The sequence below is a fragment of the Haliotis rufescens genome, unplaced genomic scaffold (genome assembly GCF_023055435.1).
Source record: "Haliotis rufescens isolate VD_foot unplaced genomic scaffold, xgHalRufe1.0.p SCAF_10, whole genome shotgun sequence".
Lineage (NCBI taxonomy): Eukaryota > Metazoa > Mollusca > Gastropoda > Lepetellida > Haliotidae > Haliotis > Haliotis rufescens.
The window spans coordinates 12,611,004-12,633,656 of NW_025963780.1; the positions used below are offsets into that span (position 1 = coordinate 12,611,004).

A 22,653-nucleotide genomic window follows, 5' to 3' on the forward strand; every position below is an offset into this window, starting at 1 on the left:
GACATCATGGCTTGGGTAGTTACGAGACTACTTGGCAACAATTACTTGTGTGTCTAATTGGCAGTGAAGAGGACGTCTGTTGAAAATCTAAAAATTTTAGTTAGTGTGACTGAAGCCAATATACAGGATTTATGGCAGAGTTGTAATGGGGGCAGAAGTTTCGTAAGAACTAAAGCCTTTTCACACAAGAACTTGCATGTGAATACATCGATCTATTGATATGTATATAAAAACATTTGCCAATTAGAACTATGTTTGAAATTGGAACATTATCTGATGCTTTCGTTACTAACTACTGCACTGCACAAGCATTTGGTCACGACAGCATGATGAAATCTATTTCACAACACATACAATTAAGTAAAACATACACAAACCACTGTGTTATAAAACTGAGCAGTGTCTCATGTTGCCCCGCGCTGGCTCATCTTCAGCTAAAAAATGACAGTATTCATCGATGTTGTTCTGTTGGCAGAGGTTGTTCCAGCAGACTAATTTCTCTTACTAAATCATCTGGTTGATGTTTAACTACAGATCGTAATTGTCCTCTGGTTTCATGCAATTTGTAAACAGAACCACTGTGAAGAATTCTTTTGGAAGCAATTGATAGCAAAGAGTAATAGAAGTCAAGTTCAAATTCAGCTAGGTCGATGTTCGGGGTGAAGAGATAGTCATTCTGAATTACAGATATCTAGACAGCTGTCTGTCAGATACCATTTAGTCTCCAACTCGCCTAGAAATCTGTTTCTTACACACCTTAAAATTGCAACTATTTAAGATTCTCATCGCAGTGGCATATTAGTACATAAGACAACATTCATGAATGGGTGACATCACTTTGCTTACTGCTTATTAATCATACATAGTGTGACCCTCCACAAAAAAAGTTTCAGACATAATTATCTGTGCCACAGCCTGCATGTTTTCCTGGAGCCCTTCTGCCTACACTACAACGTAGTACAAGGAACTGGATTTGGTACACATCTCACCCGATCTGTGCAGATGTGCCCTGGAGATATGCTGTGCGAAAACCAATGGCCGAAATTGATGCAGACCTTCGATGTCTGTCACAGAGATGTCTTGATGATGGGGTAGTTCCACAGGTAGGGCTTGAGAAAACACTAAATTGTTTGCAGGTGGAGTTGTCCTCTTGTGGTAAGACCACATGCTGACATCAGTTGTTTTGACTGATGCAGAGAGAGTGACTGTCTGAGTGCCAATAGAACAAGGTGTTGAATCTTTACCAAATGATTATCGGACACGAACATCTTGCTTAGGTGCGTGTCGAACATAGCCCCGACAAACTGAAGACATTGAGTGGAAATTATTTGGGGTTATTTTACATTGACGAGCCAGCCAAGTTTGATGAAGAAGACGCTACATGAAGTTGAGACGTATGAAAAAAATGCCTGGATCTTCATTAACCTGAATGCAGCCTCCAACGTATGATTTGAAGAGAATGTCTCGAATGTGCAGGAATTTGATGATGAGCTTGGTGAGGCAGGTAAATAGCCATGGAGCATGTCAAAATTTGAAATGGGAGCACCTTCCATTGGTAGTGGTGGCCAAGAAAATGAAGCCAATGGATGGGGACGTGCATCCTGTAGATCTAGACTGATCATGAAGTTGACGGGACAAAGAATAATGTGTAGTAACACAATTGATGTTATTCAGAAGTATGGAGGTGACTCTAGGTATAGCTTGTAGAAATCTTGCTGTTGCATGAGACAGAGTTTGAGGCTGTCTTTCTTTGGGACCATGAAGATCTGTGAGTAGAAACTCGGTGTCATGGGAGCTGTGCCCAGGCACTCTATGGCGTTCTTTGTAAGGAGCGTATCCATAGCATCTGTGAGAACCAGAAGCTGATTGCTTGGATACAGGCGCTTTTAAGTCTTAGGAGTCGCAATGAGGGGTAGATGGTAAATGGTTTATAGATGGCACAGCACAAACGGGTTGTCCAGGATGACTCAATCTTCTGCCTACGGGCGATGTGACCATAGGAACGTCTGGGGATGGAAGAGTCCATTCATTCTGAAGAGGTGAGGTGATATGGGGTTTAATGTCGCATCCAAGATTATTGCACTTATATAGCGACGTGCATGGACTTGTGTCAATCTAATTAAAATAATATCTTAGTTCTCGTTGCCGCTAAACAAAGATCTGATGACATCCCATTACGGGTCAAGTCAGACCGACCTTGCGCAAACTTTGACCGACCAATGGAATGACCAATCAGAAGGCAGCTTTCTTGTGCTTTACGGCATTAATTTCAAATTGGCGATTACGAATTTAAAACCTGAACAAAAGAACATTCTGGAGTGGCTAATAGATGGTATAGATTGTACGGAATCAGTTGTTGAACCCGTAACTATCGTTCGGAATACCCCGTGTTAAAGTTTTCGAGGTTGCATGATTAGAAATCAAATTCCGACTGTCGTTTCTGACATAATGACTTTCATAATCTGGTAGGCGACGCTCTGATTGGTCGGATAAAAGGTCGTTCTGACGTGACCCCTAATGGGATGTCTTCAGATCTTTGTTTAGTGGTAGCGAGAACTAAGGTCTGATTTTAATGAGATTGGCATGTGTGTGTGTGTGTGTGTGTGTCTGCTTGTACTAGTCCAGACTGATGCCGATTTATAGTGCTGACCCACTGAGATACCATGCCGCAGTTTAACATGAATACCCCACTCAGACACAGTATACTTACTCCGAGCCGACCAGTCATTGTTTTAGATTTGACGGCAGGATGTCCTTGGCGACCACTTCCACATCCGCGAAAAGAACTGGATCTGCTACGAATAACCTCCCGGAGATCAGGGTGAGTGGGAGGTCATTTACGGTCCTTCCATTGTTGCTCTTCATGCTGATTACGTTGTAAATGAAGCAGATCCACTGTCACCTGGAGATATGTGTCACACTGAGCCTCCTGTGCAATGTCTTGAATGCTTCCTGCGAAACTTGAAGGAGTTGACCAAGGCAGTTAGTATAGGCGATTTTTAAAGGGATCGTCCCATAAACAATGTCGAAGGACACCATGCCATCTTAGGCAAATAATTGATCCCGTGTGGTGAGCAAGAAGATCCCAAATGTCTGTAACCTTGACCGACAGAACCTTGAACGCAGGCTTCCTTGGGAGAAGATGCGTGAACCAAAACTGAGGTAAGAGCCTCCTTCACTGAAAGAATAGAAGAGACTAGGGGCAGTATTTGATTTGGGGGCCAAAGTCACTGGTCTGGGAGGGAGCTTAATATTTGGCGAAGTTGCAGAGGGGACAACAAAAGATGATAAGGTATCTTCGGTCAAAGAGCTCTTGGGAAGCTGGAGTTTATTCGCAATCCAAATCAAAACTGTTAACAGGGTCAGCAGTGTCAAAACTGCCAGAGGAAGAAGCAGGGGACGCATGACGATCAATCAATTTCTCCTCTGGCAACAGGTCCACAGGAGAAGGGTCGTAGGCTGAAGAGAAGCCGGAACGGAAGTTACTGTGACTGTAGAAGGACCCAAATGAGAGAGGCATTTGTAAATTGTAAGAGAGACTGAAGTTGCTGCGTTAGAATGAAGGTTAAATCATTGGGATGCCATGAGGTAGGAAGCATCTGTGTGGAATAATCTCATCAGAAGATCTGGTAAAGCCTCTGTAGGTGGACATTGAACCAGAGGCAGAGGAGGGGAATCCGAGCATCGGATTGAAGGAAGAGTGCCATGCGTGGTATTTGGGGAAGGGCATCTGCTGGTAGAAGGTGAGTGATCGAGTGTTATCTCTGTGCCGATGAAGAGACCAAAATTCATGGCAAGAAGAGGAACAGTAGCTCGTCCGAAAAGGTAATAGGGTGAGCAGTGTCACAGGAATATCGCACCATGGGGGAAGGAGTCTATAAACTTTGGGAAGCATTCCCAATAATGCACCAGGTTTGTGTAGGCATAACATGAAACAGGGTTCCAAGGAAATTCTCGTCGTTGATCATGACAGTCATAAGAACGAGACAAACACGTAGGGGAGAGTCAAGATGACTGTCAGAAGAGGAGTGAGCCAAGTAAGACGAATGTGCAATCGGTACAAAGTTCATCTTCCGACCCGATACATGAGGAATCTGAAGTGTCACGTCATGAGAGACAGTTAGTACATGACTGATCCCCTGATTGTCGGTCCTTGGAAGAGTAATGGTCTGTGGAAGGACATCCATCTAGAGAGGAGTGTCAATCTGTGGAAGTTTCGTCAAATCATGGGGGGAATGTCGATTCTTAGAGTTACGTCTCCCCTTTGAGATGCGTCGATTGTTGGAAGTGTGACCATCTGTTGGGGGTGAGTCAACTTGTGAGGTATGTCAAACATTGGAAGTGTGCTGCTTCACAGAGAAGCACCAATCTTGAGAAGTTCGCTGAAACTTGAAGGTTTGCCAAACCTTAGAAGTACGTAAATCTGGGATGGATTCACAATCCTCTGAGGTATGGCGAGGCTGAGGAGATCGCTGATCCTGTGATCGGCAAGCCATAGATTGCCATTCCCTAAAAAGTCAAGTTCTGTGATTGCACTGTGGAGGAAAACATATCTGCTGAATGCTGAGTCATTGCAAGCTGATCCGAATTGGAGGATTGTTGATCCTCATGAGAGCACTTCCGAGAACGAGACCTTTGCGAGTCTTGGTCGAGAGGGGGGCATGGGTGGCCCAGTCGTCTAAGGCTTCACGATTTGCAGTGCAGAGTTGCGTCCCTTGGGCATGCCAGACGCCTATGATTGTGGGTTTGAATCCCGGTTCGCCCCGATTATGTTTCTAGGTTTGTCAGCACCATACCCTTGCTGGTGGGTTTCACTGAAGTGGTAAACGTCTGTGGCAGCCATATTGAAAATCTGATTTGAACATCATGAACAGATAAAAATATCATCAGAAGTCATTGATATGAGCCACAAGCCAATATGAATCTAGTAAAATTCTGTTTTCAGTCTTGCAGGCTCAGAAAATATGAGTCCATGTCATTTCATATTTTTTTAGGATAGTGCACGCCCATGCATAATGCGCCGGTAGGGGATTCAGTATTTAGCTGTACACACATTTTCTACCTATCTACTAGTGATTCGGTTAAAAAATACCCAATGATATAACTTTAAAGAATTTTGATGCAATGATGGGAAGAAACTATTACTTTATCAGGAGTATTATATTCCAATACAGTGTTATTTTCGTTGCTTTTACAATGTAAATTTAAATAGTGAGTGAGTGAGTTGGGTTTAACACCGCTTTTAACAGTATTCCAGTTATATCACGGCATGTCACCTTAATGTGAGAGGAAAGCCCGAAGTGCACAGGCATGGTGCTGACAAACCTAGAAACATAATCAGGGCGAACCGGGATTCGAACCCACAATCATAGGTTTCTGATGTGCCCAAGGGACGCAACTCTGCACAGCGAATTGCGGCGGCTTAGACGACTGGGCCACCCGTGCCCCCATATTTTAAAATAAATAATAACCATATGCCTAGCACATATGATCTCCAATGTCGGATGACACATTTTACATTTGGACCAGTCACCGTTGCAGCTCCTGCGGTCACAACAGGGCCCACATGCACAAAGCATTCTTAGCGCTAAGATGATCGTAACTCCCATACTTTAACATAGGCTCACGATAGTCTTAGCGCTAAGATGGCAAGTAGGCCCTGGGCACTCCGGTAGTTTGAGTGGTTCCTCTACTTGTAAGGGCTTATAGTTCTAAAACTGGACTGATGTACACTGTGAGTTTGTTGTTGAGGCAAGTGACAAGACCAGCTGAAGGTGTTCCCATACTTCTGGCTGGATAGACCATTCTGTTGCCACAATCTTGTTCCTCTGGGAAAGACTTTCTGAAAGTTTGTTGAATTTTCCTGGAATTCTGCAGCTGATTGAGTCTGCAAAGGCAAAAGAAATTTGTAGTCTCGTTCATCAAACTCACTCATCTTGTTCTTCCTTATCTCTGGATTTATGCTAACACTGTGGTGTTGTCACACTAGGATATGCTGCCATGTATTTAGGGTACGGTAAATAGCTCTCATCTTAAGAAAATTGATGTGAAGATCCATCATGTGGTGTCCATATTTTCATGGGAACCCATGGCCATCAGTCTGGTGACCCTGCCAGCCATGCAGGTATCCCCAATCCAGCGGTGTCAAAATCTTCTTAGGAACGCCTGGACAGCAGTCTTACGACCCCGACATGGGGGTACCGTGTATAACTTCCTTCCATGGATGTAATCACCTCTGTGTCAGCCATAACAACAGATCTGGTATCCAGGTTTTTCCGCCGTTGCCCTTTTGGCTGGGTAATGCTTTTGAGAGAAAACATGTTCTTGTTGCTTGATATCCTCAACCTCCATTGTAAAGGTGGTCAGGCCCCTGTCAATCAGGACCACCTGTTGTCTCTTTATAAGCTGTTCCAATTCATTTGGATTGAGTCTTAAGGGGTTTCACTTGGTGACTTCCCCTTAGGAGTAAAGGGGGAGGTAGGGGAATGAAAATAAATGACACCATACTACTTTTCAAACATTATCAACTTGAGCATTATTTAGGGAACAAAATCGAAACATCACCATATGCTGTGAAGTGCAGTTCTGTGCCATCCTGTCTCAGCTGTCCTGAATATCTGATAGAGTCTAGCCGTGACCCAGGATCGTGTAGCAGCCAGTTGGCTCTTGTTGTCTGGAGGGGAGTGTCTACTTGTACCCTGACTGGAATCTGACCGGTTCCGTTGTCAGGGTGAAGGACCAAAGTTGAGGTCTTCATCATAGTGTCCGAGCTTATAATCTTGGTGGTAACAGGATGCTTTTGGTCCATGCTGTGCCTGTGGTGGATTCACGACTACTGTCCTATCACAGCCAGTATGTTGTACCCTTCCAAACCTGAAGAGACAAAGGCTTCAATGTTGTTTCTTTGTTCTACGACATCTTACCCCAGTACTTTTTGTCCCCCTACTTGCCTTTTAGCAGGGGGGTTCTTCTGGGTCTCTAGGGAAGGCATAGACTGAACGTCTGGAGATAATCCTATCCACTCACGAATTCTTGGTCGAGGGACGTCTTGGTGCGAATCTGTAGCAAAACCTCAGACAAAGAGGGCAGTGCATCGATCATTTTCTTCCCAGGCTTTCCAGGAGTCTGCCACCTTGGCAAACACCTAGGGGGAATGAGACAAGCACTGAGGACACCTCATATCCTCAGTGCACTTTCAAGCTTTACACTTCAAACAAAGCTTGTGTTGATTTGCAGAGATCATGGAGTGACCACACTTCTTGCAGGAATACGATGTCGTTGGGGTAAGTATCTCCATGTCAATCCCAAACAACTATGTGTACTACCTAATTTTGGTAAAGTCGGGTTTGTTTACAGTCAGCAAGTTCTTGACACGTAAAACATTGAATAATTCTAAGAGAGTACTCTCGCCTTTCTCCATGAAATCATCCAGCCAACATTGAACGTTCACCTATTACATACGGAGAAATGGTGGAAAATTTCACAGAGCCCTAACCATGAGGCCAGGTGCAGCCAAGGTGTGAGGGGACGTTGGACCTCAGTTGTATGAAAGCCAATCGTGTGTCAATACCTGGATAGTCGCTGGCTTAGACAACCCTGTCATATGAAGGAGATCCTCATCCCGGGTGTGGATGGGGAATCATCCCTCTCAACTTTGGACACCTTGAACGCTGAAGTGAAAGTCAAATGAGAGAAGTCCTCGTCCTGCGCCCCGACCATGTCCTTAAGCATGGGATCAGGTGGGATGGAAGTAGGTTGAGACCCTATGTTGTCCCTCTTGGCCAGGCGAGGGCGCTACCAGTGACATGTGGTCTGCCATCCAATCTGGCATCTGGACAAGGACGAGGTGAGTATTTCATTCCGAGGGGTACTCAACTCACGCCCCCTCCAAGGAGTCCCATAGGTAGTGCTGTTTGTTTGTTTGTTTGTTTATATATTGTATAAAGCCGCACTCAGCAATATTCCAGCTATATGTCGGCGGTCTGTAAATAATTGAGTCTGGACCAGACATTCCAGTGATTGACATCATGAGCATTGATCCACGCAATTGGGATACGATGACAAGCATCAACTAAATCAGTGAGCCTGACCACCCAATCCCGTTAGTCGCCTTTTACGACAAGCATAGTCACCTTTTATGGCAAACATTGGTTGCTGAAGACTTATTCTTCCTCGGATCTTCACGGGTAAGGTAGTGCCTTGAGCAGCGGACAGGAGAGCAACTCCTGGTCCGTCGCTTGGACTGTGGCACCTTGGAGGCCATTTATTCATCTCTTCTATATCTAGCAAGTATTTCATTTCAAACACATGAATAATGAAATTTCATTTAACAGATAGTGTGTGATGTATAGCTATATTGGTTAATTTCAAGTGTTATGATATGTTTATAAAGGGTTTTAATTTCTCTTCTCATTGCGCAATTTCTTAAATTTGAAGGTGTAAAGAACTAGAAACATTTTACCTCAGTAAGGAGTTGTTTTTTAAGTTTTGTTTGACCACCGATAATCAAATCAACATTTAGTTACTTTGAAAAATATCGGGGGTGGTGGTGGAGGCTTAAAACTTTATCCAATGCGATTTTAGCCATAGAGTTTCCTCACGCCAAGAGCCTATAACTCCCAAGCGTGATAAAACAGTACCTGTTATCTGCATGTTGACAGGTTATTAAAGACTTTCTAAAGGATATTCCTTGACATTGATATATTATTTTTGTTACCTATCTGATTGTTATTTTACAGAAATATTTCGTACTCAATACAGAAATCTCACAATACTGGGAAAAGTTTTGAATAATTTTGAGTTTTCTAAGTAATTTTTTGAGTGGGAGGTGTCATTTTTGTCATTTGAACATACTAGTAAATTATCCCCAATAAAATATGTTTTAAATGGATTTATCATTATCATGGAGAGATTGTTTATATGTTACGTGCTACATAATCACATACAAGAAACACGAAAAATAAATTCTGTTACAATTAGTTGAGAGGTTTGATACTATTTTGATTGTCTGGACTATTACTCCTTCATCAGATCACATCTTGAAGATACTCTCAAACCTGACCTTTACCAGAAGACCAAATCCCTAGCCCAGATCAGTTGTCACCGACTCAAGACCACTCACATAAAAAAGCTCACTCAAATACAACGCCCACTACACTACCATGTCCCAGAAGCTATCTCCAGAACAACCAATAAGAGAGTAGTCAACTTGAGCAGCAAGATCCTCACATCTGACAAAAATCCCTCCCTCCAAGGTAAGGCAACTAAAAGGATCCAGTGGTCAGGCTCGCATGTCATCGTATCCCAATTGCGTGGATCGATGCTCATGATGTCAATCACTGGACTGTCTGGTCCAGACTAGATTATTTACAGACCGCCCCTCATAGAGCTGGAATATTCCTGAGTGCTGTGTTAAACAACAAAAAAAGGCATGAAGTATGTCCCAGTCAGCACCAAGATCAACACAGATGCCTTCATCAGTGAGAGAGTGACCTCCAACAACTGGCTCCAAATGGCTCCAAATGCCTTCAGATCATAGACACCATCAAGAACACCCGCCAACCATGCCAAAACCTTTCCACCCAAGAGAGACATGCCATGACAGAAAGATAACACCATCACCATAACAGAAGCTGACAAAGGTAAAGCAATTGTCGTTATGCCCACCCACTCCACAGCACAATTCCAACCCCTCTGCTGGAACCGGAATGTTGATGACAAATTAACCGCCAACGCCCACCAGGACAACCCCACAGAGTTCCTCAAATATCTGAACGCCCCCGCACAAGAGAATCCAGTTTATCATGGAGACCCCATAATCAACACATTTGCTTCCTAGATGTGTCCCTACAAACATCAGAAGATGGACTAAGAACATCAGTTCCATTAATGAACTTCAATTTATACACTGATGTTTCAAATTGCTTCTGAAATAAAAATTTAGAATTATACAATATATCGTGATATGTATTGCAATACCGCCTTGTGCATCATAAGATATTGGGATGCACTTTAAACGTCCAATACCAATCCCTGTTCAGCAGTAAAGTAAACCATCTCAAGAAAACCTTCACTTTGGCCAACAATTCCCTGACCACCTAATCGCCCAAACCATCAACAAGGCCCGAAAGAACTCAGAGCCCAGACCCAAACCTGCCCCATCAGAATCACCAGACCCTACCAATACCTTGCCAGTCGTCAGATTTCCCACTTCATCAGGAACATGCCAGCACAGATATCACCTTTTCCAGCAACAAGACCATCAAGAACCATCTACGAGCCAATGGCAGAGGCACCAGCAGCGCAAGTCCCAACCCCAGAGGATGTATATATACCAGATCTCCTGCAACTGTGGCCACCAATACATTGGAGAAACCCCTAGACCCATCAGATTCAAAGAATATCACATCTCTGTCAACAACCTAGACCATAAATCTGCAACTTCTGAACAAGGCCATACCATCATGTGGCATGCTACCAAAGTCCTGTCCAACAACAACTGGTGTCAAAGGAAACTACAAGAGGCCATTGACATCAGGAACTACCAACCATGAACTTTGACCAGGGAACATATCTGCCCAGTGCATGGGACTTATTGATTGATAATTAATCTGTGCCACCATCAATCTATCACATTATCCCCCACCCCCTCCTAGGGCCATTTAATCCAGCTGGCTACCATTGTCCAATGCTTCCATTTGTCCATTGCTAATCACCAATCAGTGCTAATTAACTAGTGGCTTTACTTGTTAATGTTTCAACCTTTGTTATTCTTATTACTTTTGTTGTTTTTACATGTACATATTATGCTCTCTGCATCTAAGCATTTATTCACCTGAAAAAGCAGTAAGCACATACACCACAATGTTGTGTTCCTCATAATAAATAAGTTCATATCCATAAATTCACTCTCTCTCTCATCCTTATTTACATGCAGCTGCTTTCAGAGTGATCAGCATATTTCTTATACCTTGATCTTTTATTGTGTTTACAAACACACTGCAGTTGTCTGGAAGTTTCCATTCAGGATTCGTAAGCTGAAGCAGAGAGACAACAAACACCATTAAGTCAACTTCATAAACCATGTCACCTTATATAGGTGGCCAACGATTAAATACATGTTACTGTAGCTAACCTGATATGTAGTCTACTGTCTAAAATGTCAACAAATAAAGCAACTTATCATAAGTTTGCACTGATACTCAAACATTTTCTGAATATATATTGACTAAATAAAAAAAATATGAAATATGTAACTGAATTTCAATATTGATTGTTTCCATCTTACAATGAATGTCAATAGTGTCCTTTACTTTGTACTTGGTATTGGTCTCACTAAGGCCTGACATGCCTTTAATGAAGATGTAAAACAGAAAGATACAACAAGAGTAGGGTTGGGGCTAAAGCAACTTTACTTTATCTTTCTGAAATATTGCCTTTGTAGAAATATGAATAGTGCCACAGCACTGTAGCTACTTGACGCCACCATGATGACCATAAACATTGCCTTCATCTCTTCTTTTGTTTATTTGGCATTTCCTGTAGCATGTCTGCACTTCCAACAAAGCTCGTGTGGATATGCCACAGTCATAAAGTGACCACACTTCATGCAGGAAGACCATGGAATTTGGGTTGGTAGAGTCATGTCGATCTCCTACCTTAGCAGCTATGTAAGGCTTTATATCAGGAAAGTAGAATTTTTTTCTCTATTGAGAGTTTTTTTAATATTAATGGCGAGGGTGAAAACCCATTCAGTAAAAAATATATACTCTTAAAAAAACAACAACTTGACATAGATGTAAAATCACATTTCTCAAAATATCCCAAATCATTAAATGAAATGTGATTAGAATTAGTCAAACAGAAGGATGATGTTTCTGTAATTTGTGGAAACACATCCAAACCACATAAACGTAGCGTTTTGGGATAAATTTTACAGATTCATCCAAACACAACCGTCTGTAAATAACGTGCAGCACAGGATCCTGCATTTATGCATGCATCCACCCCTGCTAAAGGGGTATAAATAACCACATCAACAGGCGTTCATACAGACCTTGTAACGATAGTAGACGCGGTGACAGAATGCCAACACTGAATACAGCTGAACGTCACAACGCCAAGGCAGATTACAAGCTGGAGCAACTCAGCAAGATGTGGCCAGGCACCTTGGCGTATCCCGACAGACAATCTCCGCATTATGGACACGGTACAACAACACCAACATAGTTGACGACAGACCAAAGTCAGGGAGACCAAGGGTGACAGCACAAGCACAAGATCGATACATCCGGAACGCACTACCACAGCAATGTCTACAAACACACAGATCCCTGGGCTATGCAGCATTTCAGATCAAACAGTACGCAACAGATTGAGGAAGGCCAGACTTTTTGCACGAAAATCTGTTCGACGTCATGTATTGATCGCACGTCATCTGGCAGTCTGTCTGCATTGGTGGCAACAGAGGGTGAGATAGGCACGTGCAAGGTGGAGAAATGTGCTGTTCACTGGTGAGTCCCGTTTTCTACTCACACATGCTGATGGGCGCACACGTGTCTAAAGACGTCAGGATGAACATTATGCCCCCAACTGTGTGCAGCAGGTTGTCCCATTTGGCAGCAGGAGTGTCATGATATTGGCCGGAATTCATCACAATGATAGGACGCCTCTCGTGCATGTGGCAGGTACATTGACAGGCGTGCGTTACAGAGACTTGATCCTACAGCCTTACATTCTGCCTCACTTCAACATTCACGGTGGGAAATTCCAGCAAGACAATGCTCGACTGTATATTACACATGTTTGTCAGGACTTTTTACAGCGCAACAACATCCAGACATTACCGCTTCTTCAGCATGAATGGCAGCACATTCCACAGCGTGTTATTCACAACTTGATTGCATCTATGGGTCGTCGGTGTCAAGCGGTAATTGATGCACGTGGTGGTCACAACATTTCCTGTACCCCTGTGACATTAACTCCATTGTGTACATGTGTCTGTCTGTGCGACACGATTAATGTTTTGAACATTGTGTACATTGATCCTCAAATCGTGTTTCAATTATGGTTTCTGTGTCCTATTTTCAAACATTGTTTTTATCTTAAATTTTGAAAGACGGTGTCAAGTTTCTTTTTTTTTGAAGAGTATATATTACAAATTGGTTCCATGCATGTACCTGCACAAGGTATTAAACTCACCACGACAGCATGTTCAAATAATTATTCAGGATCTTGACCCTAATGACATTGAATTATAATGTAGTTTTTACAATACCTACTGAACATGTTTACAAAAAAGACATAAACAAATTTGAAAGTGCCTTCTTTTCCAAAATTTGTAAACCAGCAAATAAAAAAGAGGCCTAAACAATAAGAAACTAAGGTACACTCACACACAATTTTTTCTTCAGATGGATATCAGGATAATTACATACTACTGACAAAAATTATTTATCAAGGTGACCTGATGAAACGATAGTGAAGGTGTAATGATATCTACAAAATTTATTTTGGGCGTGTAGATCAATATCTGGTTGTCCACCATGTTGGCCGATACATGTTTGACGACTTGAAGGCATACTGTTGATTAACTTGCTTCTGGTTGTCTCGGTATAGACCACCGTTCCGCGTGAAGAGCTTCCTCAAGCTGGGCCACATTGGCAGATGCTGCGTCTCTGGCATAAACTCTCTGCCCGAGAACATCCAACAGATGCTCTGTTGGGGACATGTTAGAGGACTTAGTGGGCTGGTCCAATGTCTGTATGCCTTCTCATAAGAGATGCCATGCCATGCCATGCGACCATACCGATCATGATCAAGAATTGTTGTACTGACATATCACTCACTGCTACGTCGCCAACAACGTTTTCTGCCATCTGTGTTGCACAACCATCACATGTTGTACATGCATGTTGTGCAATTTCATTGTGTGCAAAGCCACAGTAATGTCAATGTACACCTCAATGATAGCTACATCAATTTGTTGATGGTGGTATTACATTAAACATAATCTCTATTAAGAAGGGAAGTTTTGCTGCCTTATGTATGCCCATAAGGTATGGGTGGCAAGATACTATTACTTGCACAACCTGGTTATGAAGAGTGAAGAGGAGTTCTGTTGAAAATCTGAAGATTTCTTAATGTGATAATAACCAAAATACAGAATTTATAGGTTTGATGTAACAGAAGTTATCATTGTTAATAATGCTAAGAATACTACCTCTATTACATCGTTGTCATAAATACTGTATTTTGGCTTCAGTAACACTAACTAAAATTTTCAGATTTTCAACAGACGTCCTCTCCATTGTCAACTAGTTATCGCCAAGTAATCTCGTAACTACCCAAGCTATGACATTATAATGGCGGCAACAAACTTTTTTCCCCCATCTAACAAGAGGTAGATGAATTGGGGAGGTGGGAGGGAGTACCTCGAATGTAATAGAGGTAGTATTCTTAGAATTATTAACAATGATAACTATTGTTCGATAATTCTTATTAAACTTCTTCCTCTATTACATCTCTGCCAGAATATACCAGAGAGACCCAGTGGGACCTGGCTCTACTAACTCCCTGTGTAATTGACAGCAATCCTATTCTGCGAACCATTATTTACTGATCTTAATCCTAACTTGAGATAATTTCCTAATGCAGGAATTGTATGGTGTCTATGTCTCAAGGGTTCCATTGTGGTAGACTGATTCTTGGCTACGAAGTCTGGAAGCGATCTTAAAGTTATTAAGGTCCAATGTTGGTCATGGGTGAGACTAGAATAGTCGAAGGCATGTAATTCTGAAACTCTTGCTGCTGTTGCCATGGCTAGAAGGAAGGAAGCCTTCCTGGGTTTTGGGAGTAAGGTAGCTTTAGCCATGGGCTCATAAGGTTCCATTAACAGGTGTTCGAACATCTTCTAGTAGAAAGGATCTCATTAGACTGTTTAGAATGAGATGGTTTTCGATTGATAATCTGTCATGTTGAAGTACCGAATGAAGAGCTGATCTATAACCTTCTTTCGTCCCATGTAGGACTTTGCTTGTCTTGATGTAGATGTAGTAGAAAAACCATAGGGATGGATATAGCATTAGTTATAATTCCTTGTCCCATCTGTTGTCATAAGTAAGGGAGGATGAAGGTCTCCATGATCTTGCCACAGCTTCTGAGGCAATTTCAGAGTATCCAGAAGTCTGCATCTTCTGCGTGATAACTTCCAGGCGGTTAGATGTAGGCTGGACAGATTGTCATGGTAAATGCTGGACTTGTGTTGTTGTAGCAGATCTCGACGAAGAGGTAACTGGATAGATTCCTCCATTAGTTGTCTTAGTAGCCTGGGGAACCACGCCCTGCTGGGCCATATTGAAGCTATCTGTATTAATATGCAATCCACCTCCACCTTGTGGATGACTTTGTCTAGGAGAGACCATGTGGGGAATGCTAAAGGAACTAGATCAGTCCAACCAATCGATAGTGCATCGATCTGGTGAGATCTTGGATCGGGAACTGGACTGACATAAACTGGAAGTTGGTTGTTCTGGCAGGTGGCAAATAGATCCAGGTGTAGTCTGTCCCATAGGGTGGTTATCCAAGCGAAGATCTGGGGATGTAGTGTCCATTCTGTTGCTACTAATATCCCCCGGCGAGAAAGGCTGTTGGATCTGTTTCCTTCCTGTTTCTAAATGTAGGCCACTACTGTGGTGTTGTCCGTGGCTATGAGGACGGACGATTCGTAGAGATGTATCTTCCGTTCCAGGATGGCATAATAGATGGCCTTCATTTCCCTGCAGTTGATATGAAGGTTCTGCTCTCAGGTATTTCATGATCCCTGTGGTAGTCCATATGGGCTCCCCATCCCAAGTCTGACGCGTCTGTGAATAGATGGTGTTCGACGTTGGATAAGGCAGGGGGATGCCGCTCATCACATGCTCTCTGTGAGTCCACCAATGCAGGTCTCTTCCTAATCTGGGAGGTAACTGAGTCTGGAGCTCGAGTCTGTGTGATCATACAGAATTGGTCCAGGTCTGTAGAGGACTTAGCATCAGCCTTCCTCTGAAGGTCATATCCAGTAGAGATGTTAAGTTGCCTAGAAGAGACATTCACCACCTCAGAGACTTGCTGGTTGACTTGAAAGTGATTGAATCAGCTTGATAAGTCTTGTCAAATCGATCCTCTGGTGGGCATAGATATCCCCTGTTTAGTTGGAGTCTTGCTCTGATGTATATGAACCGGAGTAGTCTCGGACTTGGAAGGATTGACTTGGAAGCCTACGTAGGTCATAAGTTGGACCAAGAATATCAAGTCCTGATGTAGCTGAGCTTTTTCTTGGTCTGTCGCTAGGAAATCGTCCAGGTAAACATGGATTCAAACTAGCTGGAGGTGAGCAAACTTGATGACTGGTGCTGTAATCCTGTTGAATAGCCAAGGGGCTATTGCTATCCTGAATGGTAAGACTTCGTAATGTCGTAACGTCGACCATTGATGTTGACGATTGGTATAATGTGACGTGAAGATAGGCATCTTGTAAATCTAGGCTGATATGCCAGTCTTCTGTCTTCAGCCTTGACGGTAACTTCCGTATGGATTCCCTCTGGAATTTCGGCGGAGGTACCAGATATCTTTTGTTGAGGATCTTTAGGTCGATTACCATCCTCATTTCGGTTGTATTCTTCTTCAGGACTAAGAAGACCGGAGAATAAAATCTCTTGGTGTTGTTGGTCTCCGTTAGTCTCCGAATGGCTCGCTTCTTTCTAAGCTTCTTGATGGCCAATCTGCTGTGTTAACTTGACTCCGACTAGATGAAATCTGCATCCGACGGCATGTGTCTTCAAGGTAGGATGTTTCCTGAAGTGCAGTTTGTACCTGTGAGCCACGACGTCTAGAATCCAGTGGTCAGGCGTAACTTGCTTCGAATTATCAGCGGACAGAAGGTGCCCTCCCAATGGTCCCGGAGTCGGCATTATATTAAAAGACGATAGACATAACCAGGTCGAAAAGATCTATAACGTCAGAGATGGTGGTATGGAAGTCAGAACCCGTGTTCGCCTCTGCCTCCAGATCTTCCATGGCGATTGTATCCTCGTTTCTTGTAATCTGGCTGGCGAAATGATTCCTGAGAAGATTTCCAAGTGTCTTACCACCCTCCTTCCTGGAGGGGACAAATTTCTTCTTAGGTCAGATAATGAAGATTTGTAGTCCCAGGGACGCTTCTGGGGAAAGGGCAATCTGTGAGCTTTAGCAGCTAAGTAGATAGTTGAAGTTTGGAATCATTCCGTAGTGTCTTGTCTGACTTCATCTATCACGTGTCCCAATTTCCCATTGAATGTCGTGATAGCTGATATGAGTTGTGACATTATCAACTTCTTGGTTTGGTTAGAGACAGCTCTGTTGCAGATCTGGGCTAAAAGTTGTTGACACTTTTGCCATAGAAGTTGTGAAGACATCCAGATTTGTGAGGAGAGCAAGTCTTCTTGCATCCTGACTATAGTATCTAGAAGGCTATGGATGAGTCCGACTTGATCAGTGGTAATAGTCATAGGCGTGTCACCGGATTTGCCTTCATAGAATGGCTGTAATGGTGGAATGATGTGTCTGATTCCGGCGACAAACCAATTAATGTAAGTGCCAATATCTATTGAGTATTTGGATACTGATATCAGATCCTTAATCTGTGAAGGAGGTAACGTGATGCTTGTGTTGGGGTTGTGTACCGACTTGTTGGAAGTCTTCGTCCATACTTGGGGATTCCAGAGGTGGATCCCTGTGCGTCCTATATAACTTCCGTTTCATTGGAGGTTAAGGAAGTCGTTCATCATGCTTGAGCTTGAATAGACTATCAGACAACTGGTATACTACCTTGCCTGCATAGTTAGGCTAACGTAATGTCTGATGAATGTGTTAAGACAATTTAGGAGCATGACATATTCCGGCACCTGGGGTGGCGAATTCTCTGTCACAGGAGGTTGGAGTACAGGCATGAGATGGTATAATTCTTCTATTAATTCTACGAAGGTGTAACCCTCCGTGTAGTACCGCTGGGGTGAGTCGGCAGCCTGATCTTCAAAGCACTCCATTTCCGCCTTGACCTTGGGTAGCTCCCATGGGGGATGGATAATCATAGTAATCGTCATGCTTTGGTGTTCTTGATTCCGGTATAATTAACCTCCATGCAGCTTGCAATGGTCTGTGTGTAACGGTAGCCGTGCGGTGGCTATCCTCTCGGTCGGCTGACCGGTTGGTTGAACGGTTGGCTGGACCATCCCGTGTAGTGTGGCTGGATGGTCGGCATGGAGTCCATGGTGTAGCTGTATGGTGTCCTAACAGTCAGCTGGCCCATAGAGTCCATGTGACGACCATATGGTGTCTAAATGGCTGACTGCCTGGATTGCTTGTCGGTCGGCTGGGTTGCCATGAACTACTGTACTACTTGTGCGGCTCCTGTACGGTATTGTCTCATGGTAGAGCAAAGCCTTCTGGCTTATACCTGGCTGGTCCGATGGCTGGTCAGCTGGCTGGCCTATGGCTCAGCTTGCTGGTCGTTTGGGTTGGTTGGTTGGTTGTTTAACGCCACACTCAGCAATATTCCAGCTATATGACGGCGGTCTGTAAATAATCGAGTCTGGACCAGACAATCCAGTGATTGAAATCATGAGCATCGATCCACGCAATTGGGATCGATGACATGCATCAACCAAGTCAGCGAGCCTGACTACCCGATCCCGTTAGTCGCCTTTTACGACAAGCATAGTCACCTTTTATGGCAAGTATGGGTTGCTGAAGACCTATTCTCTGGTCTCGGAACCGGGGAATTCGTCTTAGCCAGAGCTGTCTCCTTGATTCTCACTATTTCTTCATCCAGGGTTGAGAGCTACATCTCAAACATGCTCTTCATCATCTCCTGCTGTTCTTTAAACAGTTGATGAACCAGAGAGCAGGAGATGATGGATCAGATGGAGCGGCAGACGCTGGTGCGGAAGCTGATTTCTCGGCTGTGCTGTTTTCCGCCCTCTTCTTGGCGGCCTCGCCCCTCTTAGCCTTGGTCAGTGCCTCGGCTATCTTAGTGAAGATCTTCTTCGAAGTGTTGGTGCACTTCTCACATTTTAGAGACAGCATCCTAACCTCACAAACACCAAGCACCTGCTTTACAGTAATTATTTATATGTACTTATTGTCTGCTGTTATAGAAAACTATCAGAAAAATCTTAGATTAATGTGACTTACTACCAAGTGCTAGATCGTTTCTACTATTACAATAAGTGTTTACTCTAGCACACAGAGAAAAAAGTGAGGTTGCCACCATTGTTACGTCATAGCTTGGGTAGCTACAACACTACTTTGCGATAACTAGTTGTGTGTGTCATTGACAGTGAAGAGGATGTCTGTTGAAAATCTGAAAAGTTTAGTCAGTGTGACTAGAGCCAAAATACAGGATTTATGGCAGAGATATAATAGAGGTAGAGGTTTCGTAAGAACTATGATACTTCTCTCTATCAATATCAAGTTTAATGTATTTCTGACTGAAACACAACTATACTGCCCAATGTCGAAGTATATACTGTAAACAGGGAATTTTTTGCGACCGTTTTATTATTGCGAGTTTTGCGAACGAGACTCAATCGCAAAAATTAAAAACGCAAAAATAAGTATAAACAAGTATTTGTCACAGAAGTGACGAAATGTCCCCCGCCTGTATATACACCAAAATACCAAATATGAAGACAATCCAGCGATTAGTTCTTGAGATATCACGGCAACACCGTTTTCCAACTCCAAAAGCAGATTTGCCTGCTGTGACCTTGAAAAATAGGGTCAAGGTCACCAAAACCGACTGGTGTCTGCGGTGTCTGTATATACACCATAGTTCCAAATATTAAGACAATCCTGCGATTAGTTCTTGAGATATCACGGCAACACCGTTTTCCAACTCCAAAAGCAGATTTACCTGCTGTGACCTTGAAAATGGGGTCAAGGTCACCAAAACCGACTGGTGTCTGCGGAGTCTGTATATACACCATAGTTCCAAATATGAAAACAATCCAGTGTTTAGTTCTTGAGATATCGCGGCAACTCTGTTTTCAAACTCCAAAAGCAGATTTGCCTGCTGTGACCTTGAAAATGGGGTCAAGGTCACCAAAACCGACTGGTGTCTGCGGTGTCTGTATATACACCATAGTTCCAAACATGAAGACAATCCTGCGATTAGTTCTTGAGATATCGCGGCAACACCGTTTTCCAACTCCAAAAGCAGATTTACCTGCTGTGACCTTGAAAATGGGCTCAAGGTCACCAAAACCGACTGGTGTCTGCAGAGTCTGTATATACACCATAGTTCCAAATATGAAGACAATCCAGTGTTTAGTTCTTGAGATATCGCGGCAACAAACAGGTGGGACGTACGGACGCACGTACGGACGTACGTACGGATGGTCGTGAATACTATATCCCCCGCTTCGCGCTTTCGCGCGGCGGGGGATAATAATACATACATACTTTATTCATTGCAACACGTCATCAAATGTTGAAATCATCAACCAGAACCACAAGTTACTCAATAAGTTAAAAACACAAATGAATGCAGAATGGTCACACAATACATCACAAATGACAGTGTAAACAGACCAATCAGTGTCACTGTTACCTCACAGTAATCCTGCCTTCTTCCAACCTCGCTTGATTGCGTCAGTGTCCTTTCCAATTTTGTCCACAATTTTGTTTGCATTCAAACTCACAGTCATGACACTGAGTTTAGTCAATTATCGTATTTGATAATTGGTCGCAATCCCTTCCGGTCAACTTTCCGGCCAACTCAGATTAACTAGCTTCGGAGAGAAGCTGTCTATTGTTTGGTAATCGAGAGGTCATCTCAACACGGCAACACGAAAAACGCAAAAATATCTCGTCGCAGTATTGTCTTTGGTGTGGTATTCGCAATATTTTAACGGCGCAGAAAAAAAGCTGTTTACAGTATGCGGTTTTATTATAGTCATAATTTTAATAGTAAGTTTGCTTGTGATTGGTATGTCACGAGTAATGACTACCGTATATGACCGCGTATAAGCAGAATTTTGAGAAGCAGAATTTTGAGGACCAGAAAAAAGATTCTGTAGAAAGGGGTCGGCTTATCCACGGGATATACTTTCATGATAGTATTTTTCAGATCGTGGTCCAACAGAAACATCGCCTGAATGACGGTCCGATAGATTACAACCCGAAAGTTTGGAATAAAGTTAAAATTATCAATAAAGTTATTATTATACACCAATGTTGTCATTATTAAAAAAATGTTATGCATATTACTACTTACGATAATAAGTTTTCAATTGAATGTTCAAAGTTTATCGTTCTTCATAAACTCCACAATCTTTACATTTAACAATATAATTCACAGATGAAATCGCCATAGCTATTACCGGTACGTACGTTTTGCAAAAATAAAAAAATTGATAGTGAACAAGTATCTACCTTTATTGAAAGGGGCAAATAAACAACTGTAACGGTGAGTTATTCCGTTCGCCATTTGAAAAAACATGTGATCAGCTGTTTCCTGTGACGTCACAGACGGTGACCACTGTGATTGCTTCCTGTTGTTTAAAAAGCAACACGGTACACAAGGAAATGAGCACTGATAATAACGGGCCGATTGGTATTGTTATGTTGTTTACACAAACACTTTCAAGTTGTGGGTGCTTAGCAATCGTGTTGGGAGTAGGGGCTTAATTCTTTTGTTTTCGAGAGATTAGTTTAATAAACTTGAGAAGCCTTCGACATCGGCGCAGTCCGACTTCGCAGTGTTTTTTGCCTTTCGCTTCCTGGTTCGGCTTATCTGCAGGTCATATCATTTTCTTTCGTATTTCAATGGTCAAGTTAACACCTCGGCATATCTACGGGGTCGGCTTATCCGCGGTCATAAACGGTATGACCTGCATAGGATCATTAAATTTGAAAGACAAATACAACTGTTTTAACATGTTTCCGATAGCAGGGTGTATTACATATATGTCATTAAATACCTAATGGAGAGGAACAGGTATTCTAAAACACTTTTGTATTGCAAGCTATGATTTTGCCACTTTTTGATGCCATTTTCTGAGATACTTTCAAGGTACTTTGGTAATATTATTGCATCATTTCCAAGTCATCTTTGCAACAAGTTATCATGAAAAGTAGTGTTTATATCTTGGATGCATGTGGATCACTTTTTGATAATATACTCACATGAAAATGCATCAGGCTAAGTTCTGTCTTGCCATCCTCTGCCTGATGGTACTTGTTGGCAAGTGTCTCAGTCTCAGCAACCCACTAAATACAAACAGTTTGTAGATTTAGAATACATCAACATGCTGATAATTTTGTCACAGTCATAGTTAATACACTTGGGAATTGATGCAGAAGAAAGACCAGTATATTGTGGAGAAATATGAAAAATAACATGTGGGGATGTCTGACAAAAACAACAATCAGGAGATGACACAATTCATTACTGCATACTTCAAGGTGAAAAGTTAACCCCAAGGATCCCTGAAAGAAAGATTATTCATTCGAAGATATTTATTGTAAGAAATGATGAATTGAAAAAAAAACATACATAAAACAATGGACAATTCAACAGAAATCGAGCTTTCTAAAACAATTTGACTTCATTTTGGAAATATCCATCTCAGC

General features: G+C 42.6%; 1 protein-coding gene across 2 annotated transcripts in view; it reads right to left on the minus strand.

Moving 5' to 3' along the window:
* Positions 1-22,653, minus strand: part of LOC124122155 (autophagy-related protein 9A-like) — a 279,064-nt gene that overhangs the window by 27,628 nt on the left and 228,783 nt on the right. For both annotated transcript variants that reach the window (XM_048386919.1, XM_048386914.1), the window contains exons 18-19: positions 22,207-22,290; positions 10,970-11,036 (exon numbers count right to left, since the gene is read on the minus strand). In XM_048386919.1, the coding sequence (XP_048242876.1) occupies positions 10,970-11,036; positions 22,207-22,290 (151 nt within the window). The remainder of the gene's footprint in view (positions 1-10,969; positions 11,037-22,206; positions 22,291-22,653) is intronic.